At 44.6% G+C, this 24,038-nt stretch overlaps 1 protein-coding gene across 1 annotated transcript in view; it reads right to left on the bottom strand.

The window, feature by feature from the left end:
* LOC121001163 (carnitinyl-CoA dehydratase-like) overlaps positions 1–24,038 on the bottom strand; it is a 228,377-nt gene that overhangs the window by 122,056 nt on the left and 82,283 nt on the right. Inside the window, exons 4-5 of the mRNA XM_040432109.1 lie at positions 12,078–12,175; positions 11,840–11,984 (exon numbers count right to left, since the gene is read on the bottom strand). Coding sequence (XP_040288043.1) covers positions 11,840–11,984; positions 12,078–12,175 — 243 coding nt within the window. The remainder of the gene's footprint in view (positions 1–11,839; positions 11,985–12,077; positions 12,176–24,038) is intronic.

Below are 24,038 nucleotides of genomic sequence, written 5' to 3'. Positions count from 1 at the left end.
GCTGTCATATAGAGATATAGCAGTGCTGGGTGTGTTGGGGCAGCTGTCATGTGTATAGATGTACACTTAGCCAGCTATAACAGTAGAAGTCTCATATTTTTTCAATCAGTTGCAATGCAGCCTTTATGACTGTGAGGGTAAATGCTTTGCCTCTGATACACTGATACATTGGAGGTTGTGGGTTCGAATCCCAGACACATCAGGAGACTTTAGGAGACCGTAAGATTAGATCACATTAGCGAGGGGGCCCTGAACATTAAGACAAGAATCGATATTTAACTAACTTGAAAATAAACTGTCACACACGCTGCCGTGCCCCGAAGCAGCTGCTTCCCCGGTAGTTACGCCACTGACCCAAAGCATACTGCAAAAGCAACCAAAGAGTTTTTTAAGGGAAAGAAGTGGAATGTTATGCAATGGGCAAGTCAATCACCTGACCTGAATCCGATTAAGCATACATTTCACTTGCTGAAGACAAAACTGAAGGGAAAATGCCCCAAGAACAAGCACATCTTGTTCGTTTCATTTCAAATCCATTGTGGTGGTGTATAGAGCCAAACATGTTAGAATTGTGTTGATGTCTCAATATTTATGGACCTGACTGTATGTGGAGGATATGTCACCAATATCAAAATCTCTGAAAGACTCTTTAAACTATTTTTATTTCATGTATATTGCAATAATACTCATTTACGTGCGATATCATTGCACCGTAATACTTTTAGTAGAATAACCCCTTTAAGGAGAGTGAACACCGGCAAGGAAGTTTGTTGAGGAAAAAAAAAATTGCATCCTGGAATGTGGCAGATGTTCAGCATCAAATACATGATATAAACATAGAAATAGTGAGCAAACAAGAACAGAAACAGTATCTGACAGAAATATGTAAACTGAAATCCTAAACACACTTATTATGGAGCAGTGCTGCCAGCATGAAATATAATACAAGTTATTAAAGGCGCAAGTGAATCAGTAAGCACACAAACAGGGCCCTTTGCTGTTAGATACTTAAGTATTCCCTCTCCTCGTCTCACCAGAGCTCGGTGACAGGCCAGCATTAGCCACAATCCTGAAGCCACAGACCGGGCATCAGGACGTTCTGTGTAGGGTGGAGCTAACTAGCTCTGCCCCTATCATTTGCCTGCACTTGCTCCAGGCAGCAAGCCCAAACGTCTGACTGGGTTGACTGGGCCTTCTGCTGTGTCCGACCCACAGGGCTCTGACCTCAGCTGCTGGACTGCAGGAGCTCCTAGGACCCTCTTATTAAAGCAACTGGTAAGTCCATCTAATAAGAAGCATGCAGCAGTGTCTATGGAGGGGGTGCACAGTGCACTGCCCTCAACTACTGATGGTCACTGACCTGTGAGTTGCCACTATCAGCTCTGTGTTTCCCCTGTGCCCCCTCCTGTGTGCTCCCTGTGCCCCCTCTTGTGAGGTCCCTGTGCCCCCTCCTGTGAGGTCCCTGTGCCCCCTCCTGTGAGTGATCCCTGTGCCCACTGTGTGTGCTCCCTGTGCCTCAGTGTGAGCTCCTTGTGTCCTGTGGGCTACGTGTGACTCCAGGGCACAACCAAACGGCATGCTCGTGTGGTGCTTGTGACGTGGCCGTGCTGCGTTCAATTACCACATGGCTGTCTGGGCCATAGAGGGCTCTAGTTAAACTAATGAAGATGACATTGTTTAGGTGGTCTCCATTGTTAATGGGAGGGGGGGGGGGCATTGGAGTATAGATTAAGAACCTTAGTCCAAATGTCATCCACAGGTCCCCCATAACAGTGTGTCATCCACAGGTCCCCCTATAACAGTGTGCTATCCACAGGTCCACCATAACAGTGTGACATCCACAGGTCCACCATAACAGTGTGACATCCACTGGTCCCCCATAACAGTGTGACATCCACTGGTCCCCCATAACAGTGTGACATCCACTGGTCCCCCATAACAGTGTGACATCCACTGGTTCCCCATAACAGTGTGACATCCACTGGTTCCCCATAACAGTGTGACATCCACAGGTCCCCCATAACAGTGTGTCGTCCACAGGTCCCCCATAACAGTGTGTCATTAACAGATCCTCCATAACAGTGTGTCCTCCACAGATCCCCCATAACAGTGTCATCCACAGACCCCCATAACAGTGTGCATGTGCAGCATTATCTCCATTTACTGCTATGGAATTGCCAGTGATCAGCTATTATCAGAACACTCATAGCATAATGGAGGATGACCATGCATGCACACTGTGCTCTCCCTTCACTTCAGGGACCCGGATGGGACAACCCCTTTTTTTCAGCTTGTGGTTCTAAAACTGCACCATGGAAAAACAGAAGGTCCCTGGCCATCATAACGTGGGGTCCATGTCCAGAATTCCCATAGAAAATTGGAAGGAATAAAAATCCACGCCAAAACTGCCTCAAAAAGTGTTTTATAAAATGAGTCAGAAAAAAAAACATCCCAAAAAAACCTGATGGTTTTTTTAAGCACAAAAAATACTGTGTGTGATCATACCCAAAGAGGCTGCAGGATCAGCAGTTTACAGTGGAAAGGCTAAAGAGATGATATGGCACTCTACGCTCAGCTACTGTGGTTGCAACCGCTGTCCGTGCCTACAAAGTTCTGTCAAACTGCTAGTCCAATATTTCAGGATTTGGGGCCCCGCTTTCAATTTTGCCCAGAATCACACTTTGTCTAAAACCGACCCTGCATATCCCAACTGCCAAACACACGGTCACGTGTCCCTTATCAGCCAATAGAAGCTTGCAGGCCCTTAGTCTCCACATACACACAGTTTTACTCCAGGTTTCCATAACAACCCAGCCATTTTTCTTCACTGCTGTAGGTCAGCTTTAGGCTAGGGCTACACGACGACGTGTCGCATGACAATAAGTGGCACGATACATAGGGCACAACTACACTGCTATATGTGTAGCGCGACATTAACCTCTTTAGGACACAGGGCGTCGGGCAGTGATCGGAACCCGGTGCCTGCTCAAATCATTGAGCAGGCACCTGGGGCCAATGCGCCGGGGGGGTCCTGTGACCCCCCGTGTAGGCGATCACAGCAAACCGCAGGTCAATTCAGACCTGCGGTTTGCTGCGTTTCCGGGTTATTCGGGTCTCTGAGGACCCGATAATCCGGAACAGGATGGTGATCGGTGGTGTGTTTTTACCCCACCAATCACCATCCTGCGATCCTGAGAGGTGATGGTGACATCACCTCTCAGGATCGCCTCTGATTGGTAGGTGGGTGGACCGGCAGGAGATTCAAATGTTGCCAGCGCTCCTCTCCTCCTCCTTTTGTGTCCCGGAGCGGAGGAGAGAGGAGCGCTGCTGTGCACGTCGTCGGATCTGAGCCAGCATCACCCCATCTGTGCCCCAGCACCCATCCATGCCCCCAGGACCCGATCTGTGCCCCAGCACCGCCCATCTGATCAGCAGGTAATTAGGTAAAGTCTAGGGAAAAGTTGGGCTAGGCAGGGATAATAAAGGGAAAGTTAGTGTTAAAAAAAAGTTTTATTGCATCACCCTAATTAGGGTGTCTGGGGTCCACAGCACAGCTGTGTGACCCTAGACCCCCCAGGGGTGCTGCCGCTTGCCCCCCTCTCCACAACTTTTTTGGGGCGTAGGCATTTTTTTTTTTTGTGCGTACGCTGACTGCGGCCGGCACTCTTAGCGCATCGCACACCACACTGCTGATCAACTTAGAACGGTTGATCAGCGTTTTTGATTTTTTTTTTTACATTTTTTTCACATTTTCCCCTTTTTTTAAGTTAGTCTTTTTTTTTTCTGTTAGTTTTAGGGATAAGTACGTGAACACCCGTGCCCCCTCACACACGCACACTGAATAAAGATTTACACGCACGCACACACACACACACGCAGACACACACTCCCCTATGGCCCGCCGGATGTTCTCGGCCGAGGAGGCATACGCCCAGCTTGTCTCTGAGTCCGAGAGTCCTAGTGAGGACGAGGATGACCCCACTTTCCTGTTGTCATCCGCATCCTCCTCATCATCTAGTGATGATCATGAGCCCCCAAGGTGGCGGAGACGCTGCCAGGCGGAGCAAGGGGACCGCCATGCTAGGGACCCTGTGGCCCACCCTAGTACGAGCAGCTCTGGGGCTCGTACTAGTTTTCCGGCCCACCAGTTAAATCCACCTGGCCCCCTGCCGGTGAACTTGTCTGGTGTACCCCAGAGCGATTTGAGCCCGTGATTCCTGAGTTTGTAGGCCAATCAGGAATCCAGATTTCCACAGTGGGCTTCACTGAATATGACTTTAGTCTTTTTTTCAGTGACCAACTGGTAAATCTAATGGTGGAGCAAACAAACCTGTACGCCCAACAGTTTGTTGCTCAACACCCGGGCTCCTTTTTGGCTAGGCCCGGTGGCTGGACCCCGGTCAGTGCAGCCGAGATGAGGACATTTTGGGGCCTCGTGCTGCACATGGGCCTAGTCAAGAAACCTAGTGTCAGGCATTACTGGAGTGGGGACATCCTCTACCAGACCCCCCTTTACAGTACGGCCATGACACGTACCCGGTTTGAGGCCATCCGGAAATGCCTGCATTATTCAGATAATGCAGCATGTTTCCCCCAAGGTGATCCTGCCTATGACCGCCTGTACAAAATCAGGCCGGTCATCGATCACTTTGGGGCCAAATTTGTACAGGCCTATGTACCTGGAAGGGAGGTCGCGGTTGATAAGTCTCTCATTGCGTTCAAGGGGAGACAAATTTTCCACCAGTACGTTCCCTCAAAGCGGGCAAAGTATGGCGTGAAGCTGTACAAACTTTGTCAGAGTACCTCAGGGTACACTTACAAGTTTTGTGTGTACGAGGGGAGAGATTCCCGTATTCAACCCCCAGAATATCCCCCCACTCTGGGTGTTAGCGGGAAACTTGTGTGGGACCTTATGCACCCACTGCTAGATAAAGGTTATCACCTGTACGTGGATAACTTTTATACTAGTATCCCCTTGTTCCAGTCCCTCGCCGCCAGATCCACGTCCGCTTGAGGGACCGTAGGGAAAAATCAACGCGGTCTCCCTGCCCACCCCCTCCAGGTACCTATCCCCAGGGGTGAGACCCGTGCCCTTACCAGTGAAAACCTGTTGCTGGTCAGATATAAGGACAAGAGGGATGTCTTTATACTGTCCACAATTCATGGTAACGGCATCCCCCCTGTCCCTGTGCGAGATACCGCGGCAACGGTCCTCAAGTCCAATTGTATCGTTGACTACAATCGGTATATGGGAGGATTTGATCTCTCTGATCAAGTCCTCAAGCCATATAATGCCATGCGCAAAACCCGGGCATGGTACAAAAAAGTTGCGGTCTACTTGGTGCAGGTTGCCTTGTACAACTCTTTTGTGCTGTCCCGGAGCGCTGGCAACACAGGGACATTCCTTCAGTTCTATGAGGCAGTCCTCAAGGCCCTGATCTTTTCGGACCGGGAAAGAGCAGGCCGAAGTACCTCGGGAACTGGAGGCGCTCGGATCGTCCCTGGCCAACACTTTTCAGGTGTGGTTCCCCATACTGGAAAGAAGGGACGAACCCCAAAAAAGTGCAGAGTGTGTCGCAGGAGGGGGATACGGAAGGACGCCACTACTCAGTGCGACACGTGCCCCGATCATCCGGGCCTCTGCATTGACTGTTGCTTCAGGGAGTACCACACTTCCATGGAGTACTAAATTTATATCCCAATTTAGCCACTGGTTCCCCTAAAAAACTGGTTCTCAAACTTGAGACACCAAAAAAAAAAAATTGTAAAAACTAAAATAATTTTAAAAAAGTATACAAATTAGGTATCGCAGCGTCGGTAATAATCTCCTCTATAAAAATACCCCATGACCTAACCCCCCAGATTAACACGGTCCAAAAAAAAAAAAAAAAAAACGGTGCAAAAAAATAAATATTTTTTTATCACCTTACATAACAAAAAGCTTAATAGCAAGCGATCAAAAAGTCATATAGCCCCCAAAATAGTGCCAATAAAACCGTCCTCTCATCCCGCAAAAAATGAGCCCCTATATAAGATAGTCGGCTAAAAAACTAAAATAAAAAATGACTCAGACTTTAGAGATACAAAAAAAAAATTTTGTATCAAAAAGGATAATATAGTCTAAAACCTAAAAAATTGTAAAAAAGTAGACTTATTAGGTATTGCTGCGTCCTAATCTCCTCTATAAAAATACCCCATGACCTAACCCCCCAGATTAACACGGTCAAAAAAACAAACAAAAAAAAACCGGTGCCAAAACAACTATTTTTGGCACTTTTCCATTTCAATCCGTTTTTTTCCGGTAACAAAGCAAGGGTTAAAAACTAAACATAACTTTATATTTATTACCCTGATACTGCAGTTTAAAGAAACGCCACATTTGTGGTCGTAAACTGCTGTATCACTAAAAGGCAGGGCGCAAAAGGAAAGGACCAACATGGTTTCTGGAAGGCCGATTTTGATGGCCTTTTCTATTGACACCATGTCCCTTTTGAAGCCCCCCTGATGCACCCCTAGAGTAGAAATTACCTAAAAGTGACCCCATCTAAGAAACTACACCCCTCAAGGTATTCAAAACAGATTTTACAAACTTTATTAACCCTTTAGGTGTTCCTCAACAGTTAATGGCAAATGGAGATTAAATTTCAGAAATTCAATTTTTGGTAACCTTACCTCACAAAAATGTAATATAGAGCAACCAAAAATCATATGTACCCTAAAAATAGTCCCAACAAAACCGCCACCTTATCCTGTAGTTTCCAAAATGGGGTCACTTTTAGGGAGTTTCTACTCCAGGGGTGCATCAGCGGGGTTGAAACAGGACACGGTGTAAATAAACCGGTCCATAAAAATCAGCCCTCCAAAAACCACACGGCGCTCCTTTCCTTCTACGCCCCGCCGTGTGGCCGTGGTTAAAAAAATGGGTTGAAATGGAAAATTTGGCAAAAAAATTAAATTCTCAAATTTCATCCCCATTTGCCAATTACACTTGTGCAACACCTAAAGGGTTAACAACGTTCGTAAAATCAGTTTTGAATACCTTGAGGGGTGTAGTTTCTTAGATGGGGCCACTTTTATGGAGTTTCTACTCTACTGGTGCATCTGGGACATGGTGTAAATAAACCAGTCCAGCAAAATCTGCCTTCCAAAAACCATATGGCGCACCTTTCCCTCTACGCCCTACTGTGTGCCCGTACAGTAGTTTACAGCCACATATGGGCTTTTTTCTGCAAACTACAGAATCGGGGCAATAAATATTGAGTTTTGTTTGGCTGTTAACCCTTGCTTTGTTACTGTAAAAAATAGATTAAAATGGAAAATTTGCCCAAAAATCTAAATTCTGAAATTTTATCTCCATTTGCCATTAACTCTTGTGGAACACCTAAAGGGTTAACGACATTTGTAAAATCAGTTTTGAATAGCTTGATGGGTGTAGTTTCTAGAATCGGGTCATTTTTTGGTGGTTTCTATTATATAAGCATCACAAAGTGACTTCAGACCTGAACTGGTCCCTAAAGATTTGCTTCCAAACTTCTAAGCCTTGTAACATCCCCAAAATATAAAATATCATTCCCAAAATGATCCAAACATGAAGTAGACATATGGGGAATGTAAAGTAATAACTATTTTTGATAAAAAAAGAAGAGGAGTGAGCACTCACAACATTTGGACTACTGGATATATTTAATTGTAATAGGACCTGCTGTGTCCAATAAATAAAACAATTCCAATCACATACAATTCATACGTTAAAATACACTAAAATGCAATAGACAATATAAAATTGGTACCAATGTACTGGTGAGGGGTGAGGATATTAATGTCACAGTCCTTGGCGATTGGTGTTCAGAATTGTCACTTAAGAACACCTATTCCTAGCAAGTAGCACTTGCAATAAAAAAAAACACTATTGGTAATTGTGGTACCGCAAACCGCAATTCAAATTCAAGTGTCTCAAAAGTACCTGTGATAGATCACTCCAGTTAATGTTTGATCTTCTGGTGCATACAGATAAATGATTCCAGTGCTATAGCAGAATAAGTCTCTCCAAAGTTGTTTGATATCAACGCCCGGAAAGGCAAATTTAGAACCACTACCATGCTAAATTAGCAATTCAGGTTCCTATCTGGTTCCTAGTGCCGCTTCCTGCTACCACATCTCACAGTCCTTCCACGAGAGACGATGCCGGCTGCTTCGTCGTCTTGCGTCGTACGTCTTGGGTTGATCACGTCACAGTATCGCAGGATTAGGCAGGGATAATACCTTTTCAGTGGCGTCCGTAGCTATGTGCCGGAGCGGTACTTGTAGCTGGAGATTTTCTTGTCTTTATCGCATGGCCATGCAATATTTTAGTAAGGGTCCAGTGGATTAGGTGGGCACTTTCCTTCCTGTTACCAGACGCGTTTCGGGGCGTCTACACCCCTTCCTCAGTGGTTGAAGCGCCAATCATCCTTCTCCACCTTTTATAGTACGTTCAGTAGTCCGGAAATTCTGGATTCCGGATCCTTTAAGTATAATTCCTCCATTGCGGTTTTAATGCGGTATAGTTGCGGTTTCTCCAACTAAGTTGCGTTTTTTTCCAGAAATAAAACTAGAACACTATAGGATTGTGCAGTACCAAATTTTAAATTAAAATAGCGCTTTAATAAACTATAAATCTAAAAACACAGTATATTCATATTAAAAATATAAATAAACACACATCTCTATCATCCAAATCATATGAAACAAATCATTTAAAATTCCCTTATAGTCCATCGGCTGAAAGCTCTTTCTTTCTATTGGGAGGCATTATTCACATAATTATAAACTGCATAAGGGGGGGATCAGGATACTGCTGGAAAATAGATGATGGGGTTGAGAGGTTAGGGGTGGTGGTCCCTACTCCGAGGGGGGGTCCCATTGCCGGTAAACGGCAAACTATGGGACCCTCCATCAGGGGCGGGACCACCACCCTATAAAAAGAAAATCTCCAGGTCTGAATTTAGGCCTGCTGGTAGTAGACTGTCAAATTCATAGATGTGTTTGGATTCAGCTCTGGACATCCTCTTAATATAATCTCCCCCTCTCCAATGTCTATAAAAAAAAAAAAATTTCCAACGCCACAAAAAATATTTTGGACTGATCTCTATTATGTACTTCATCAATCGTAGCCTGGGACTCCCAGGCTATGAGCTGTGCGCTACGATTGGCCAGCGCTGCAGCAAGGGACAACCCTAATACAAAAACTCCGCCCAGTACAACAGAGGGAGCTGCAGACACCGGAGCCTATACCGGGCGAACGGAGCGGTGCCCAGACATACTAGTAAGTGCAGGGGGACCCCTGGGCGCCGCTCTGCCCACTGATATAGTTAGTTTTTAGTTTTTAAACTAGTGAAAGGTCCTCTTTAAGGTGCATTTCAGAAACAAAGCAAAGTCAGACTTAAAACTGACACAAAAACAACCGCAAATGATAAAGGTCCCTCTATTTCTTTATTTCCTGAGATTAAAAGAAAATGGAAGCAGATGTAGCAGGGGATAACAGTCACTCCGGTTTGGAGGGATTATCTTTTAGGATAAGGGCTACACTGCGACTTTTTGTAGCGCGACTGACTATATAACTACAGCTGCAGTCCAAATGAATGCATTCCGCTGAATGCAATCTTGTGGACTGCAGCTGTCATTCAATAGTTAAAATCAGTCACGCTACAAACAGTCGCAGGCTTATGCCTCTGGACGCACACACACCTGCATTTGAATCACTCCCAAGGTAAAAGATAGTTTCATTCTTTTTTTCCCGTGGAGGAAAGTGAATTCTGTTATATTCTGTCTTTGCTGGACCCAGTGGGGCAATTTTGGACATCTGTGCGGTAGTTTGTGGTAAGTGTTATATATTTGTCTTTGTGTATTAAAGTATTATTCGGTCTCAGCCGTTTATGGCTAATATCAGAATACCATTCTTATGTGATGGCCAGGGAGGTCAAAGTTTCGGAAACAGCCGAGCAAGCTGTGCTATGCTGTTTGTGTAACTGCAATTGAAGTGAATAGCACTGTGATCTACACTGTTTCTGTAGATCCTAAGTCATTGCGCTGCTTCTGTATCTCCTATTCACTTCTGTGCTCGTCTGGCTCTTCTCTTCAGATTGGAGGGGGTGGGTAGGTGCTGTTGAATGATACCACCAGCGGTCCCCGACCTCTCCATTCACTTAGACTGAGCTGATGTCTAATTACAGACATTACCACATATTGCCACTTTAGAAAATTGGCAGTCTGAATTCATGGTGACGTTGGTTGCTATGACTATTCATGTGACATCATATGTAAACCGACAGCCTGACCGGAACTTTATTCCCTAATAAAGTTTTCACACCTGAGCAAAATTGGCCGCACTTTGGGTTAAACAATCTGCAGAAGCTTTTGCAACCTTTCATGGAAATGACCTGTAAGTCCTGTTTTCCTTGCCCACACAGAGTGATCGACAGCTCTCCCTGTATACACACTCATAAAACCTGTCAATCACTCTGTGCAGAAGAGTAAAGCAGAACACACAGGCTTTCTCTATGAGCCCTGGCAGCGCTCGAACAGTGCTTTACATTAAAATACCCAATCAAATCCTCCTCTGTTATCCAATCGCATAGGACACTTGATATATCTGCATTAAGTAGAACGGAACATGCTCAGTTTAGCAAGCAGATTACAGGGAAAGGTAATTCAGGTCAACTCCTAACTATTGGAAATAGGAAACCCTATAATAGTATCAGCCACAGGGAGCTATAAGTTACAGTGACGGCAAATGTACCCCCATTATACTGTATCATGGTTATAGCCAAAGTGACAGCCATACAGTAGTTCCACACATAACATCCCATTAGGCTAGGTTCACAGAGGCCACAAAAGTTCCAGTATGGGCCTCCATTGCAGATTTTGATAGAAATTTTACAAAATAGCACTGCTTGTAGTGGTATGTTGTCTGTTAGAGTTAAGGAAACGGTAATGGAGACCAAACAGGCCCCATAATAGTCATCGGTATCAGTCAGGCACCATTGGTGTCCAGTATATGCCAGGTGCAGGGCTTCCATTCCTTTTTGTTTTTCTGTTACTATACCAGAACAGAAAGATAGAATAGCAACAGTGATTTGAACCTAGCCTTAGAAGAGTATCCCATTTTTAATGCATGGCTTACTTTGGGTTAATTAAAGAGATAAGTCATACCTACACTGATGTCCCACTGCTGCCATTCCAACGCTGCTCTAGTCCCTGCTGCTCCCAACTTTCTGGTCACAGGAAATCCCATAAAAGTCCTCCTTCGCCAATCACTGGCTAAGGCAGTTCACTGTTACGGGAAGTAATTGGCTTATCAGGCAACTGAAAGCCTGTCTTGTATGTCAAGCCAGGAACAGCAAGTGGAGAGCAACAAGGACCTGAGCATTGTCGAAACAGCAGAGGTGTGGTGATCAATAAGGGTAAGTAAGGCTTCTGTTTTATTTTTCACCCCTAAAAAATGTTATACTACCGGACAACCCCTTTAAAAGTGCTTCCCACAGTAACACAGTAATTTTCATCAAGATGCCAACTGCTTTGCCCTACACTACCTTCTAGGAAGGTACATACAATTGAACAGTCAGCTGCTTGGTCTTAACTTCTACTTCAGTAGTCTGATGAAGAAGTTTGTCCAACAGTAAACAATTCTGAAAGATTGCTTTCCTGGTATTCCAGAAAGATGTTAACATGGCAGACTTCATGGCATCCATTTACATAGTCTGCAGGCATTATACATGTGTAGAAATGACAATAATTACTCAGTACACAGTATTGCTCATAAAGAGAGCTTTTGAAAATGAACTAAACTTAACAAACTCACCAAAACGTCTGCAAAATACTCCAAATGTTGCACTTTCCTCCACTACTCGCAGGTCGGCTAGTAGAGACAGTTCTAGACCTCCAGCCACGCAATAGCCACTAACAGCAGCAATGACTGGTTTAGAAAACTGCACCCTTGAAGGTCCCTGAGTAGAAATGTAAAAAATGTATAAACATCATTACAATGTGTTTCTTAGATTAATTCTACAGTACATGGCGCTTTAAACTATGTTACATACCATGGGTCCAGGTCCACTAGCAACATCCTGCTCTACCTTTAGAGAAGCTGCATTGTTGGCCACCTCTTTCAAATCAAAACCAGCACAGAAATTGCCCCCTGAAAATAAATCACATATATTAGCTGTTACTATAGACAAATGACTATTCTCCAGAGTTTTCATAGTAAAAGTAAAATGCAAAACAGGCCGAGACTTCTCTTATTGAAAATCAATTAAATTATTTACTCCAATTTCAAATAACATAATTTTGGATTAACGTGCCCTTAAATCATGTGAATACCATAATTTACATGTGATTTTCTGACCTTTACTAAATGATTCTAAGAGGCTGGCAATGACTAATCAGAAAAACTAATATGATTACCTTTTAAATCTTGTTGTTCATATACCCCATAATGACAAAGTCAAAACAGAATATTCTTTGCTAATTTATTGAACGGGAAAAACCAAAGTCTTGTAATGACATAAGTATTTAGACCCTTTAAACAGTACTTAGTTGAAGCACCTTTGGCAGCGATTACAGCCTCCAGTCTTCTTGGGTATGATGCCACAAGGTTTGCATATCTAGATTTGGGGATTTTATGCCATTCTTCTCTGCAGATTCTCTCAAGCTGTGTCAGGTTGGTTGAGGGCTATCAGTGGACAGACATTTTCTGGCTTCTCCAGATATGTTTAATTGGATTCAAGTCAGGTATCTGGCTGGGCCACTCAAAGACATTCAAAGAGTTGTCCCTAAGTCATTCTTTAGTTGTCTTGACTGTGTGATTAGGGTCATTGTCTTGTTGGAAGGTAAACTTTTGGCCCAGTCTGAGATCCAGTGAACTCTTGATTAGGTTTTTATTAAGAACATTTCTGTGCTTTGCTCTATTCAGCTTTCCTTCAACCCTGATCAGTCTCATTGTCACAGCCTTTGAAAAACACCCCCTTAGCATGATGCTGCCACCACCATACTTCACTGTAGGGATGGTATTGGGCAGGTGATGAGCAGTGCCTGGTTTCTTCCAAACAAGATGCGGATGCAACGTCCCACTAAGGGCTAGCCTGGGGTATCCCTTGTCCCTTATGAGATTTCTGCGAAATATGTCCCTCTTATAGAGCAAGTAAACGTGGCGCCAGCTGCGGTTAAGCAGCGGAAGATGGTAATGTTGGTACCCACGGGTAGGATTGCCAGAGTGGTGAAGGGGGACCTACAGTCTCTGTAGATGTTATGTACACATGTCCCGGTGTTCCTACCTGGATATCCGTGGATCCCAGACGTGATGTGGTCCGAAGCAGTGCAAAAGGGGTAGTTGAACTTGTATGGTGGATGAGTAGAATAAATGGAGTCCAGACTTTGTAGTAACGTTAAACAGTTGCTTTTACTTGGCATAAATTGGTAATCCAAACTGTTTCAAAACGATATCTTGGTCATCAGCAGGTATTGGCTTAACTTTGGCATGCAAATACTTCTCTGCAACAAATCAGCTCTATGCTATGCGGTAGCTCTCTCAACTCTACTATGCTTGGCTGGATAAATAGGAAACTCTTCCTCTTCTGCTGGAACTTAAGTTAGCTGTAGTCTGTAGTCTGTAGTCTGTCTCTTACTGATAATCCTAGGAACTTCTTGCCCTGGCTTTAGAGTACCTCAAGCTTCGGCTCAGCTTGGATGAAGGTAATGCAAGCCCAGAAGGGGACAAGCAACCATGTAGACTTCAGAGGGAGGGCCTCTGGGCCTAGCACCTATCCCTAAGGAGGGTAGACTGGACTGCTTCACTGACTAACTAAAACTCCTCCCTCTCTAGAGAGGGCTGGAAGGAAACAGAAGGTTCCTCTCCAGAGAAACTCTCTCTGCCAATATTGCCGCCATCTGCTGGTGGATCAGGTAATTGCATGAATGCAACAGTTTCAGGAATAAATATGCAAATTATTCAGGGATGACATGAAATACATTAGATGTTATATATTAGCACATAGGAGATGGTAACAAGGTGCCAAAAGAAGTGGAAATGGCACTCCCGGTCATTACATATAGAATTAAAGCCCTGATTGGTAGAGTGCTGCAGTGATGGTTGACCTTCTTGAAGTTTCTCCGATCTGCATACAGGATTTTTAGAGGTCTGCCAGAATGACCACTGGGTTCTTGGTCACCTCCCTTAGCTAGGTGGTTCTCCCCTGATTTGCTAGGTGGTTCTCCCCTGATTACCTAGTTTGGTGGGGTGGCTAGATTTAGGGAGACTCCTGGTTGTTCAAAACTTCTTCCATTTAAGTATTATGGAGGCCACTATGCTCTCGGAAACTTGCAATGCAGCAGAAGTTTTTTTTTACCCTTCTCCAGATCTGTGCCTTTACACAGTCCTGTCTCTGAGCTGTACAGGCAGTTTTTTCCTCCTCATGGCTTGGTTTTTGTTCTGATATGCATTGATAGTTGTGAGATCTTATATAGGCGGAGTGTATCTTTCCAAATTATGTCCTATCATCTGAATTTACCACAGGTAGACTCCAACGAAGGTGTAAAATATCTCTCAAACCTAAATTTTATCATAGCAAAGGGTCTGATTACTGATGTCCATGCAAAAAAGAGTTTTTCCTTTTTAATAAAAAAGTAAAAATCTATAAAATTGTATTTTCACTTTCTCATTAGGGGGTATTGAGTGAAGAATGATGGGGAAAACTTGATTTTATTTTATTTTTAATTTAGAACAAGGCTGTGACATTACAAGATGTGGAAAAAGTGAAAGATTTTGAAGACTTTTCAAATGCATTGTTGAGAAATAGAGTAAATTACTTTTTGCGACGGATTGTCATTTACAACCTTCTGGGACATTTTAAAGAGGTTCTTCAGGCTTTGCAGAAAAACCTGCAGAGTTCTGACTCTGAGGAGAAATTATAGTTTCATACTTACCCCTCTGTTGGTACACCAATGCCACCATCTCTGCTGTGCTCAGAACTAGTGTTGAGCGCGAATATTCAAATAGCGAATTTTAATCACGAATATCAGCACTTTGAGAATTCGCGAATATTTAGAATATAGCGCTATACATTCGTAAATATTCGTATTTTTTTTGTTTAACACAGTACACATCAGGTGATTATCCCTCCCTTCTTCTAGCTTTTGGGCCAATGAGAAGGCTTTGTCACAGCTTAGCAACATCCCTAGCAACTGATAGAAAAGTTGCCTACCTCTTACTATTGCCGAAAATTCGCAAGCGCAAATATATTGGAGCACTCTATCTGCATATAAAGCTATTCTAATGTTCTATATACTTTTATTGTCCTGACGAAGAGGGCTGTGCGCCCTTGAAACGCGTTGACAAAAAGAATAAAAATTATTTTCTTTTAAAAATATCACGCAAGAATCCTGCCTCCTGTCTTCAGCGCCGACAAAAAGGTTCAGAAAAATCATAAATTTTTATATTCTAATGTTCTGCCGTGCCAACCATTTTCTCCAGTCTCAGGAAACTTCTACCAACTTGAAAAATGTTGCATAAGTGACCCACGCCTGTATTTTGCGCGCATTACACGAATATTACATTGTCGATTTTCTCAATCAAGAATATAATCTCGAATTCTCAAATTCGTGAATATATGACGAATAATCTACAAAATATTCACAAAATATCACTAATTCGAATATTTCCCCTGCCGCTCATCACTACTCAGAACGGCTGCAGGCTCTTCCAGTCAGGACCCAACTGGATCTGTTCCCGAGTGTTCCTGTTGAGCAGCAGATACATTACAGTGTATATGTAGCTAACCATAAAAACCTCGCTTACACCCAAATCAACAGAAGGAAGCAGCACTTCAGTGCCACAAGGATGTTTATTCTCCCAATGTCAGACAGGCAACTGCTCAATGCAGTCATTCTCAAACAACAGTGTTAACATGTGTCATGGCATAAAAAGGGTAAATGTCCAAAGAATACATGATTACATTAAGAAGATAAATGCACAGTGTCAAAGTGCAAGCATATCTCAATACATCCATATATAGATGTGCTCATAAAAGCTTATATAACCTGCAAATAGTGCCAAAATTCATTGAATGCACTCACCACATTCAAATGTAAAAGGGAACATCCCATAACTATAACCTGCGCATGTCCATTGATCCCCTCACAATATATATTGAGAACTAGGAATGGCGCCTGAAAATCAGTGGCGTCCCAGAGATTACAAGGCATATGCTCATGGAATCTATCACAGGATGCATGGCTCTCACAGCATGACAAAAGGGAAGGCCGGTCACATGGCCAAGACATATGACAAAACACCTGCTATCTAATGTCAGAAGGTCTGCGCCTGCTCACTACTAGTGATGAGCGGGAGGTGCCATATTCGATTTCGCGATATTTCACAAATATTCAATTGAATATTCGTCAAAATCAAATATTCGTCATTATTCTATTTATCGCGAATAATATGCAAATTAATTATTCGCTTATTGCAATTTTCTTTTAACTGTATAAGGCACCTTTCCTATTGTTTGGCTATGGCTATGGCTAATATGTGTATCTTACGAATATTCGCTATATTGCTATATATTCTTGTTTTAGAATATGACGAATATTCTAAAAAAACGAAGTTATATAAATGGATAGAAATATAAGTTATATAAATATAGCGAATATTCGTTAAATACACAAATGGACTGTAATTTAGCTAATATAGTGCTATAATCTTTTTTTTTATAGTCTAAATTTTTTTGTCTCTTCTGAACTTCAGATTTGGAAAAAATGTACACTATTAAAAAAAAATACTATAGCACTATATTAGCTAAATTGCAGTCTATATGTGTATTTCACAAATTTTCGCTATATATATTTCGCTATATATATTCTTGCTGATGAATATGACGAATATTCTAAAAACAAAGTTATAGCAATATAGCGAATATATTCGTTATTTCGAATATTTCGTCTTTTTTTTTTTTTTTTCAATCTGTACTGTTATTTCACTTTGGCATACTGCTCCCCGACAAACGTCCCAGTCACCATGGGAATGCCTGTGGGTTAGAATATACCATCGGATCTGAGTTTTCACGATCTCAGCAAAAACTCAGATCCGATGGTATTTTCTAACCCACAGGCATTCCCATGGTGACGGGGACGCTTGTCGGGGAGGAGTATGTGAACAACTGTACAGATTGGGAAATAAAAAGGCGAATATTCTAAATAACGAATATATTCCCTATATTGCTATATATTCGTTTTTTTTGAATATTCTAAATATTTTTTCCATATGAAAATATGATTACTTCCTGTTTAAGTTGCTTGTGGGCCAATGACTCATTGACCCACAAGAAAGAAGCACTATATTCGAAATATTAGCGAATTAGCGAAGTTGCGATAGTCGCCATTAATATTCGCTATTTGAATATTCGCGCTCAACACTACTCACTACCATCACAAGCGCTGGAACACTCCATCTTACTATCTATCTGGCAAAACACAACTATATTATATAAAGAAGAGGGAAAAAGATGAAATTGAATGAAAATAAACAGAGACAACAATATAGGTGATAAAGTGTCCTTGTTGCACTGGAGTGCTGCTTCTCTCTATTGATTTGTGGACTGGTGAGATTTTGGGTTGGATCTCCCTGGAGGCTTGCACCCACTTTTATTGTCACATTGCTGCTTCATTTTCTTCAATTAACTTAGCTCAGGCACAAAATTTCAGACCTACTGTAGAACCTGGTGTCTAGTATCTGGTATATAATAAGCTATAATATTAACGATGATCATTGTTCAGCATTTGAAACAAAGCTAAAGGAACACTAACCCTATAAATGAATGCTGAAAGTCAACATAAAATATGGTTGTCCACACTGTTTGTCTCAGATTGCGGCATTTTCTATATGATCCTGACACAGTTTTGTAGAAATCCTGAAAAGATGTTTGTGCTTCTCTATTAAAATTTTTTAGTGATAGAATAATACTACATATTCTTATAGTCTGCTGCCTTACTACACGGAAATCAATACCTCTTGCACCATTGGTATAGACCAGTGATGGCTAACCTCCAGCACTCCAGCTGTGGTGAAACTATGACTCCCAGCATGTTCTATTCATTTCTATGGAGTTCTGAGAACAGCCAAGCAAGGGGGCATCATGGGAGTTGTAGTTTTACCACAGCTGGAGTGCCAGCGATTAGCCATCACTGGTATAGACCTTCTTATTTGGATGTCACGACCATGGTTATGGTCGTGACTCTTTGATCGCATGCTGTTGTCAGCGGTTTGTTCTATGTTATCAGCCACAGGTGAGGGCTCTGGGTTTGTTGCCTCATGTGTGGTTGCCGTTGGCAACATATGGTTGTGGCAGTGTAGCAGCTGGAGCTGGTGGCTAGGCGGCTCGCTGTCACGGCATGCAGTTGCCTCTTGCAACGTGTGATTTTAAGTGTTCACTTTCTATGTTTGGTGTTAGGGAGTTTATGTGTACACTTCTCCTTTAAGTGACACTTACTTTGTCTGGATACGTAGAACTACAGGTAACAGCACTCTGCTAGTCAATTGCGCAAAGATATAAGCAAACACTAAAAGAATAAATGCTTGGGGGTCATACTTACTGCAAATGCAGCTAGAAGCTTTTTGCGAATATAATTGATCAAAAATATTTCGGGCCCATCTACCGGTCGTCAAGGTCGCTTCTAATCAGATGGGTCCTACTCTGACATGCCTCTCCTGGGCTTACAGCCTACAATCTGGGCAAAGTAGTACCAAGCTGCATCCTACACATGCCTCTCCCAGGTTGTGAGCCTGCAGTATGGGCTGGGTAGAATACAGCTGTACAAGCTATCTAATTAAAAGCACATGGTAAATGGGCTGGTGGTGCACGGTTCAATCTCACCACCAGGGGGAGCCACTCCCCTAGTGGCAGTGACAATGGGGAAAAAATAAACGAACCAGCACCTCCACAATAAGTGAATATAAGAACGCAGGTGCACGCTACCTTGGCTAAAACACACTTGGATACGTAGAACTACAGGTAACAGCACTCTGCTAGTCAATTGCGCAAAGATATAAGCAAACACTAAAAGAATAAATGCTTGGGGGTCATACTTACTGCAAATGCAGCTAGAAGCTTTTTGCGAATATAATTGATCAAAAATATTTCGGGCCCATCTACCGGTCGTCAAGGTCGCTTCTAATCAGATGGGTCCTACTCTGACATGCCTCTCCTGGGCTTACAGCCTACAATCTGGGCAAAGTAGTACCAAGCTGCATCCTACACATGCCTCTCCCAGGTTGTGAGCCTGCAGTATGGGCTGGGTAGAATACAGCTGTACAAGCTATCTAATTAAAAGCACATGGTAAATGGGCTGGTGGTGCACGGTTCAATCTCACCACCAGGGGGAGCCACTCCCCTAGTGGCAGTGACAATGGGGAAAAAATAAACGAACCAGCACCTCCACAATAAGTGAATATAAGAACGCAGGTGCACGCTACCTTGGCTAAAACACACTTGGATACGTAGAACTACAGGTAACAGCACTCTGCTAGTCAATTGCGCAAAGATATAAGCAAACACTAAAAGAATAAATGCTTGGGGGTCATACTTACTGCAAATGCAGCTAGAAGCTTTTTGCGAATATAATTGATCAAAAATATTTCGGGCCCATCTACCGGTCGTCAAGGTCGCTTCTAATCAGATGGGTCCTACTCTGACATGCCTCTCCTGGGCTTACAGCCTACAATCTGGGCAAAGTAGTACCAAGCTGCATCCTACACATGCCTCTCCCAGGTTGTGAGCCTGCAGTATGGGCTGGGTAGAATACAGCTGTACAAGCTATCTAATTAAAAGCACATGGTAAATGGGCTGGTGGTGCACGGTTCAATCTCACCACCAGGGGGAGCCACTCCCCTAGTGGCAGTGACAATGGGGAAAAAATAAACGAACCAGCACCTCCACAATAAGTGAATATAAGAACGCAGGTGCACGCTACCTTGGCTAAAACACACTTGGATACGTAGAACTACAGGTAACAGCACTCTGCTAGTCAATTGCGCAAAGATATAAGCAAACACTAAAAGAATAAATGCTTGGGGGTCATACTTTTTGATCAATTATATTCGCAAAAAGCTTCTAGCTGCATTTGCAGTAAGTATGACCCCCAAGCATTTATTCTTTTAGTGTTTGCTTATATCTTTGCGCAATTGACTAGCAGAGTGCTGTTACCTGTAGTTCTACGTATCCAAGTGTGTTTTAGCCAAGGTAGCGTGCACCTGCGTTCTTATATTCACTTATTGTGGAGGTGCTGGTTCGTTTATTTTTTCCCCACTTACTTTGTCTGGTGATGAAAGGGTTAACTCCTTTCCTGGTGTGTGTGTGTGTGTGTGTGTGTGTGTGTGGCTGCTTGGGCTATTTAGCTCCTGCTGGAAGCCTGAAGTCTGAGGGGTACTCCTGCCATGCTTTATGCTGGAGTCATCCTCCTGGTTCATTTACCATCTGTCCAGTGAGGGCCACCCTTGTGGTCATAAAAGTTATGCATGAGGTTAAGTTGATGTTGTTATCCTTTCTATCCTTTCTATGTTTATTGCAGCTATGGATGTCCTGGTTACCTGTGTGTTTTGTGTTGTGTGCTGTCTCCTTAGTGTTTGTGTGGACTGCAGTACTGGTGCATGGGTTCCAGTCAGCGAGGCTGTGGCAGGTAGGTTTGGAACTGGTGTAGTTCACCTGCCATATCCATATGTCTGTATATGTTTCCCCTTCCTTGCAGCTTGGCCAGTGAGACTCCTGTTCGTCCGTGTCTTGGAGGAACAGGTCGTCTTACCCTGCTCCTAGCACAGGGTTTTCCTGAGGGATAGTAGGGACTAGGGATCGACCGATTATCGGTTTTACCGATATTATCGGCCGATATTGAGGATTTTGAACGTCATCGGTATCGGCATCTATTTTGCCAATATACTGATAACGTATTGGGAACACAGATCGCGCTGCTCTCGGCGCTCTCTGTGTTCCCTCAGCAGCACAGGGGAGAAGGAAGCAGTGTCTCCTCCCCCTGTGATGCTGCAGCCAGTGAGAGGAAGAAGTACAAGAGGAGGGGCGGGGCTGTGGCCACCGCTCCACCAATGAAGATAGGTCTTTCATTAATTCATATACAGGAGGCAGCAGCTGGCTGCAGAATCACATAGCCGGCTCCCGACCTCTATGACAAGTAGCTGCAATCTGCGGTAGTTAACCCCTTAGGTGCCGCCGATCACAGCTACCGCTCATAGAGGTCGGGAGACGGCTATGTGATTCTGCAGCCAGCTCCCGCCTCCTGTATATTAATGATTGAGAGACTTATCTTCATTGGAGGCGCAGTGCGCCCCCCCCCCCCAAGCCCCCCAGTATTAATCATTGGTGGCGCAGTGCGCCCCCCACCCCATCCCAATAGTAAAAACATTGGTGGCGCAGTGTGCCCCCCCCCCCCCGTATTAATCATTGGTGGCAGTGGCCACAGGGTCCCCTCTCCCCTCCTCCGATCGGAGCCCCAGCTGTGTAAACCTGGGGCTCCAATCGGTTACCATGGCAGCCAGGACGCTATTGAAGCCCTGGCTGGCATGTTCAGCTCCCTGCTGCTGTTTGCACAGGGCAGCAGGGACAGTGTGATGTCCTATTCACCCTGATAGAGATCTATCAGTGTGAATAGGACAAGGGTTCTAGTCCCTAAGGGGGCTAAAAGTTAGTAAAAAAACAAAAAAACACACAAAAATATTAAGTATAAATGAAAAAGATTTACAAAAAAAAAATTAAAAATACACGTTAACAATAAACATATTAATTTTCAGCAGATTTGTGTAGGATATTTTTTTTCCTCAAAAATGAAAATTCCCAGAATATCGGTATAAATTATCGGCTATCGGCCTGAAAGTTCACAAATTATCGGTATCGGCCCTAAAAAATCAATATCGGTCGATCCCTAGTAGGGACCCTAGGTTCCAGAGTATGAGCCCTCCTACCATCTGGGTTGGCTCATACAGTTAGGAGTCAGGGTCAGTCAGGGCCGGCCTTTGGGGTGTGCGGGCTGTGCGGCCGCACAGGGCGCCATAGCAACAGGGGCGCCGGGTGGCCGACAGCTCGCAATGTAATATGTGGCAGGCGAGGCGGCACTTGTGTTCTCCCTCGGGGCGGGCCCCCCGCCCCCTCCATCTCCCCCTCCCCTGTATTTAGCAGGGGGCGCCCGGCGCCCGTTGCGGTTTAAAAAAAAAAAAAAAGTTGCTTATATAAGTTCGGGCGGCCAGCGGCGCCCCTCATGCTGCGCCGCCTGAGCGGCTGAGGCTGAGCGCTTGCCGCTCTAAAGAATCCTGCCTGCGCCTGCTGTGTGCTGTTAATGTAGCGTGGCCGAGCTCTGTTCGATCCGCGGTACAGGAGCTTTTGTTTCCTGTACCCGGCCGGACTGACAGGAAGTGTGCACTTCCTGTCAGTCCGGCCGGGTACAGGAAACAAATGCTCCTGTACTGTGGATCGAACAGAGCTCGGCCACGCTACACTAGAGGTGGAGGTGGGAGTAGAATGAGAGTGACAAGGGGGGAGGGGGGAGGAAATGATGAGAGTGACAAGGGGGGGGAAATAATGAGAGTGACAAGGAGGGAGGGAGGGGAAATAATGAGAGTGACAAGGGGGGGGGAATAATGAGAGTGACAAGGGAGAGGGGGGGGGATAATGAGAGTGACAAGGGAGGGGGGGTGGAATAATGAGAGTGACAAGGGAGAGGGGGGGGGAATAATGAGAGTGACAAGGGAGGGGGTGGAATAATGAGAGTGACAAGGGAGGGGGGGGGATAATGAGAGTGACAAGGGAGAGGGGGGGGGATAATGAGAGTGACAAGCGAGGGAGGGTGGAATAATGAGAGTGACAAGGGAGAGGGGGGGAATAATGAGAGTGACAAGGGAGGGGGGGGAATAATGAAAGTGACAAGGGAGAGGGGGGGGAATAATGAGAGTGACAAGGGAAGGGGGGCGAGAGAGTGACAAGGGAGGGAGGGGGGGGGAGAAGAAGAGAGTGACAAGGGAGGGAGGGGGGGGGGGAAGAAGAGAGTGACAATGGAGTCCCCAGAGCCAGACTGCAGCCAGAGTCCAGATCATCTTATTGTCCTGGTGGTAAGTAGACAATGCAATATGTTTATTATTTAATTGTTTAGTTATTAATACTACATTGGAAACAAATTTTCTCAGCTGGACACCTGCCGACACTGCGCATGCGCTGGGAGCCTCACCAGCGGTTAGGGTAGGGAAAAAGCACTGGCCCGTACGTAATTTTTCCCTTCCCTAACCGCTGGTGAGGCTCCCGGTGCATGCGCAGTGTCGGCCGGTGTTCAGCTGAGAACATCCATCCGATCACTGCGCCTGCGCATTGGCCCATAGTTTTTCCCTACCCTAACCGCCGGCGAGGCTCCTGGCGCATGCGCACTCTGCTGTGAAATTTCCCTAACCTGTCGTTGTGCGCCTGCGCGGCGCTGCACACCTCCTCACGTCATGTCCGGTGCGACCGGAAGTGACGAGGGTAGGGAAATCTCACGAAGTAGGGAAGTATAACATTACACCGGCCTTTGGGGTGTGTGGGCTGGTAACTACTTGGTTGGATAGTCAGCCAGCCTATGCCATGATGCCAGCAACAAGCAGTGTTTTTTTTTTTTTGGGGGTGGGGGCGCCACAAGGTTAGCTCGCACAGGGCGCCTGAACACCTAAGGCCGGCCCTGGGGTCAGTATTAGGGACGCGATGGGAGGTGACCTGCTATCCCTCAGGAAATCCCTGTGCTAGGAGCAGGGTAAGTGATCTCTTCCATCTTCTCCTGGCAGGAGTACCCCTCAGACTTCTGGCTTCCAGCAGGAGCTAAATAGCCCAAGCAGCCACACCCACACACACACCAGGAAAGGAGTTAACCCTTACATCACCAGACAAAGTAAGGGTCACTTAAAGGAGAAGTGTACACATAAACTCCCTAACACCAAACATAGAAAGTGAACACTTAAAATCACACGTTGCCAGAGGCAACCGCAT

This window comes from Bufo bufo, chromosome 5, assembly GCF_905171765.1.
Source record: "Bufo bufo chromosome 5, aBufBuf1.1, whole genome shotgun sequence".
Lineage (NCBI taxonomy): Eukaryota > Metazoa > Chordata > Amphibia > Anura > Bufonidae > Bufo > Bufo bufo.
The sequence above is the reverse complement of the archived record's forward strand: the minus strand, read 5'-3'. Positions and strand labels throughout refer to the sequence as shown.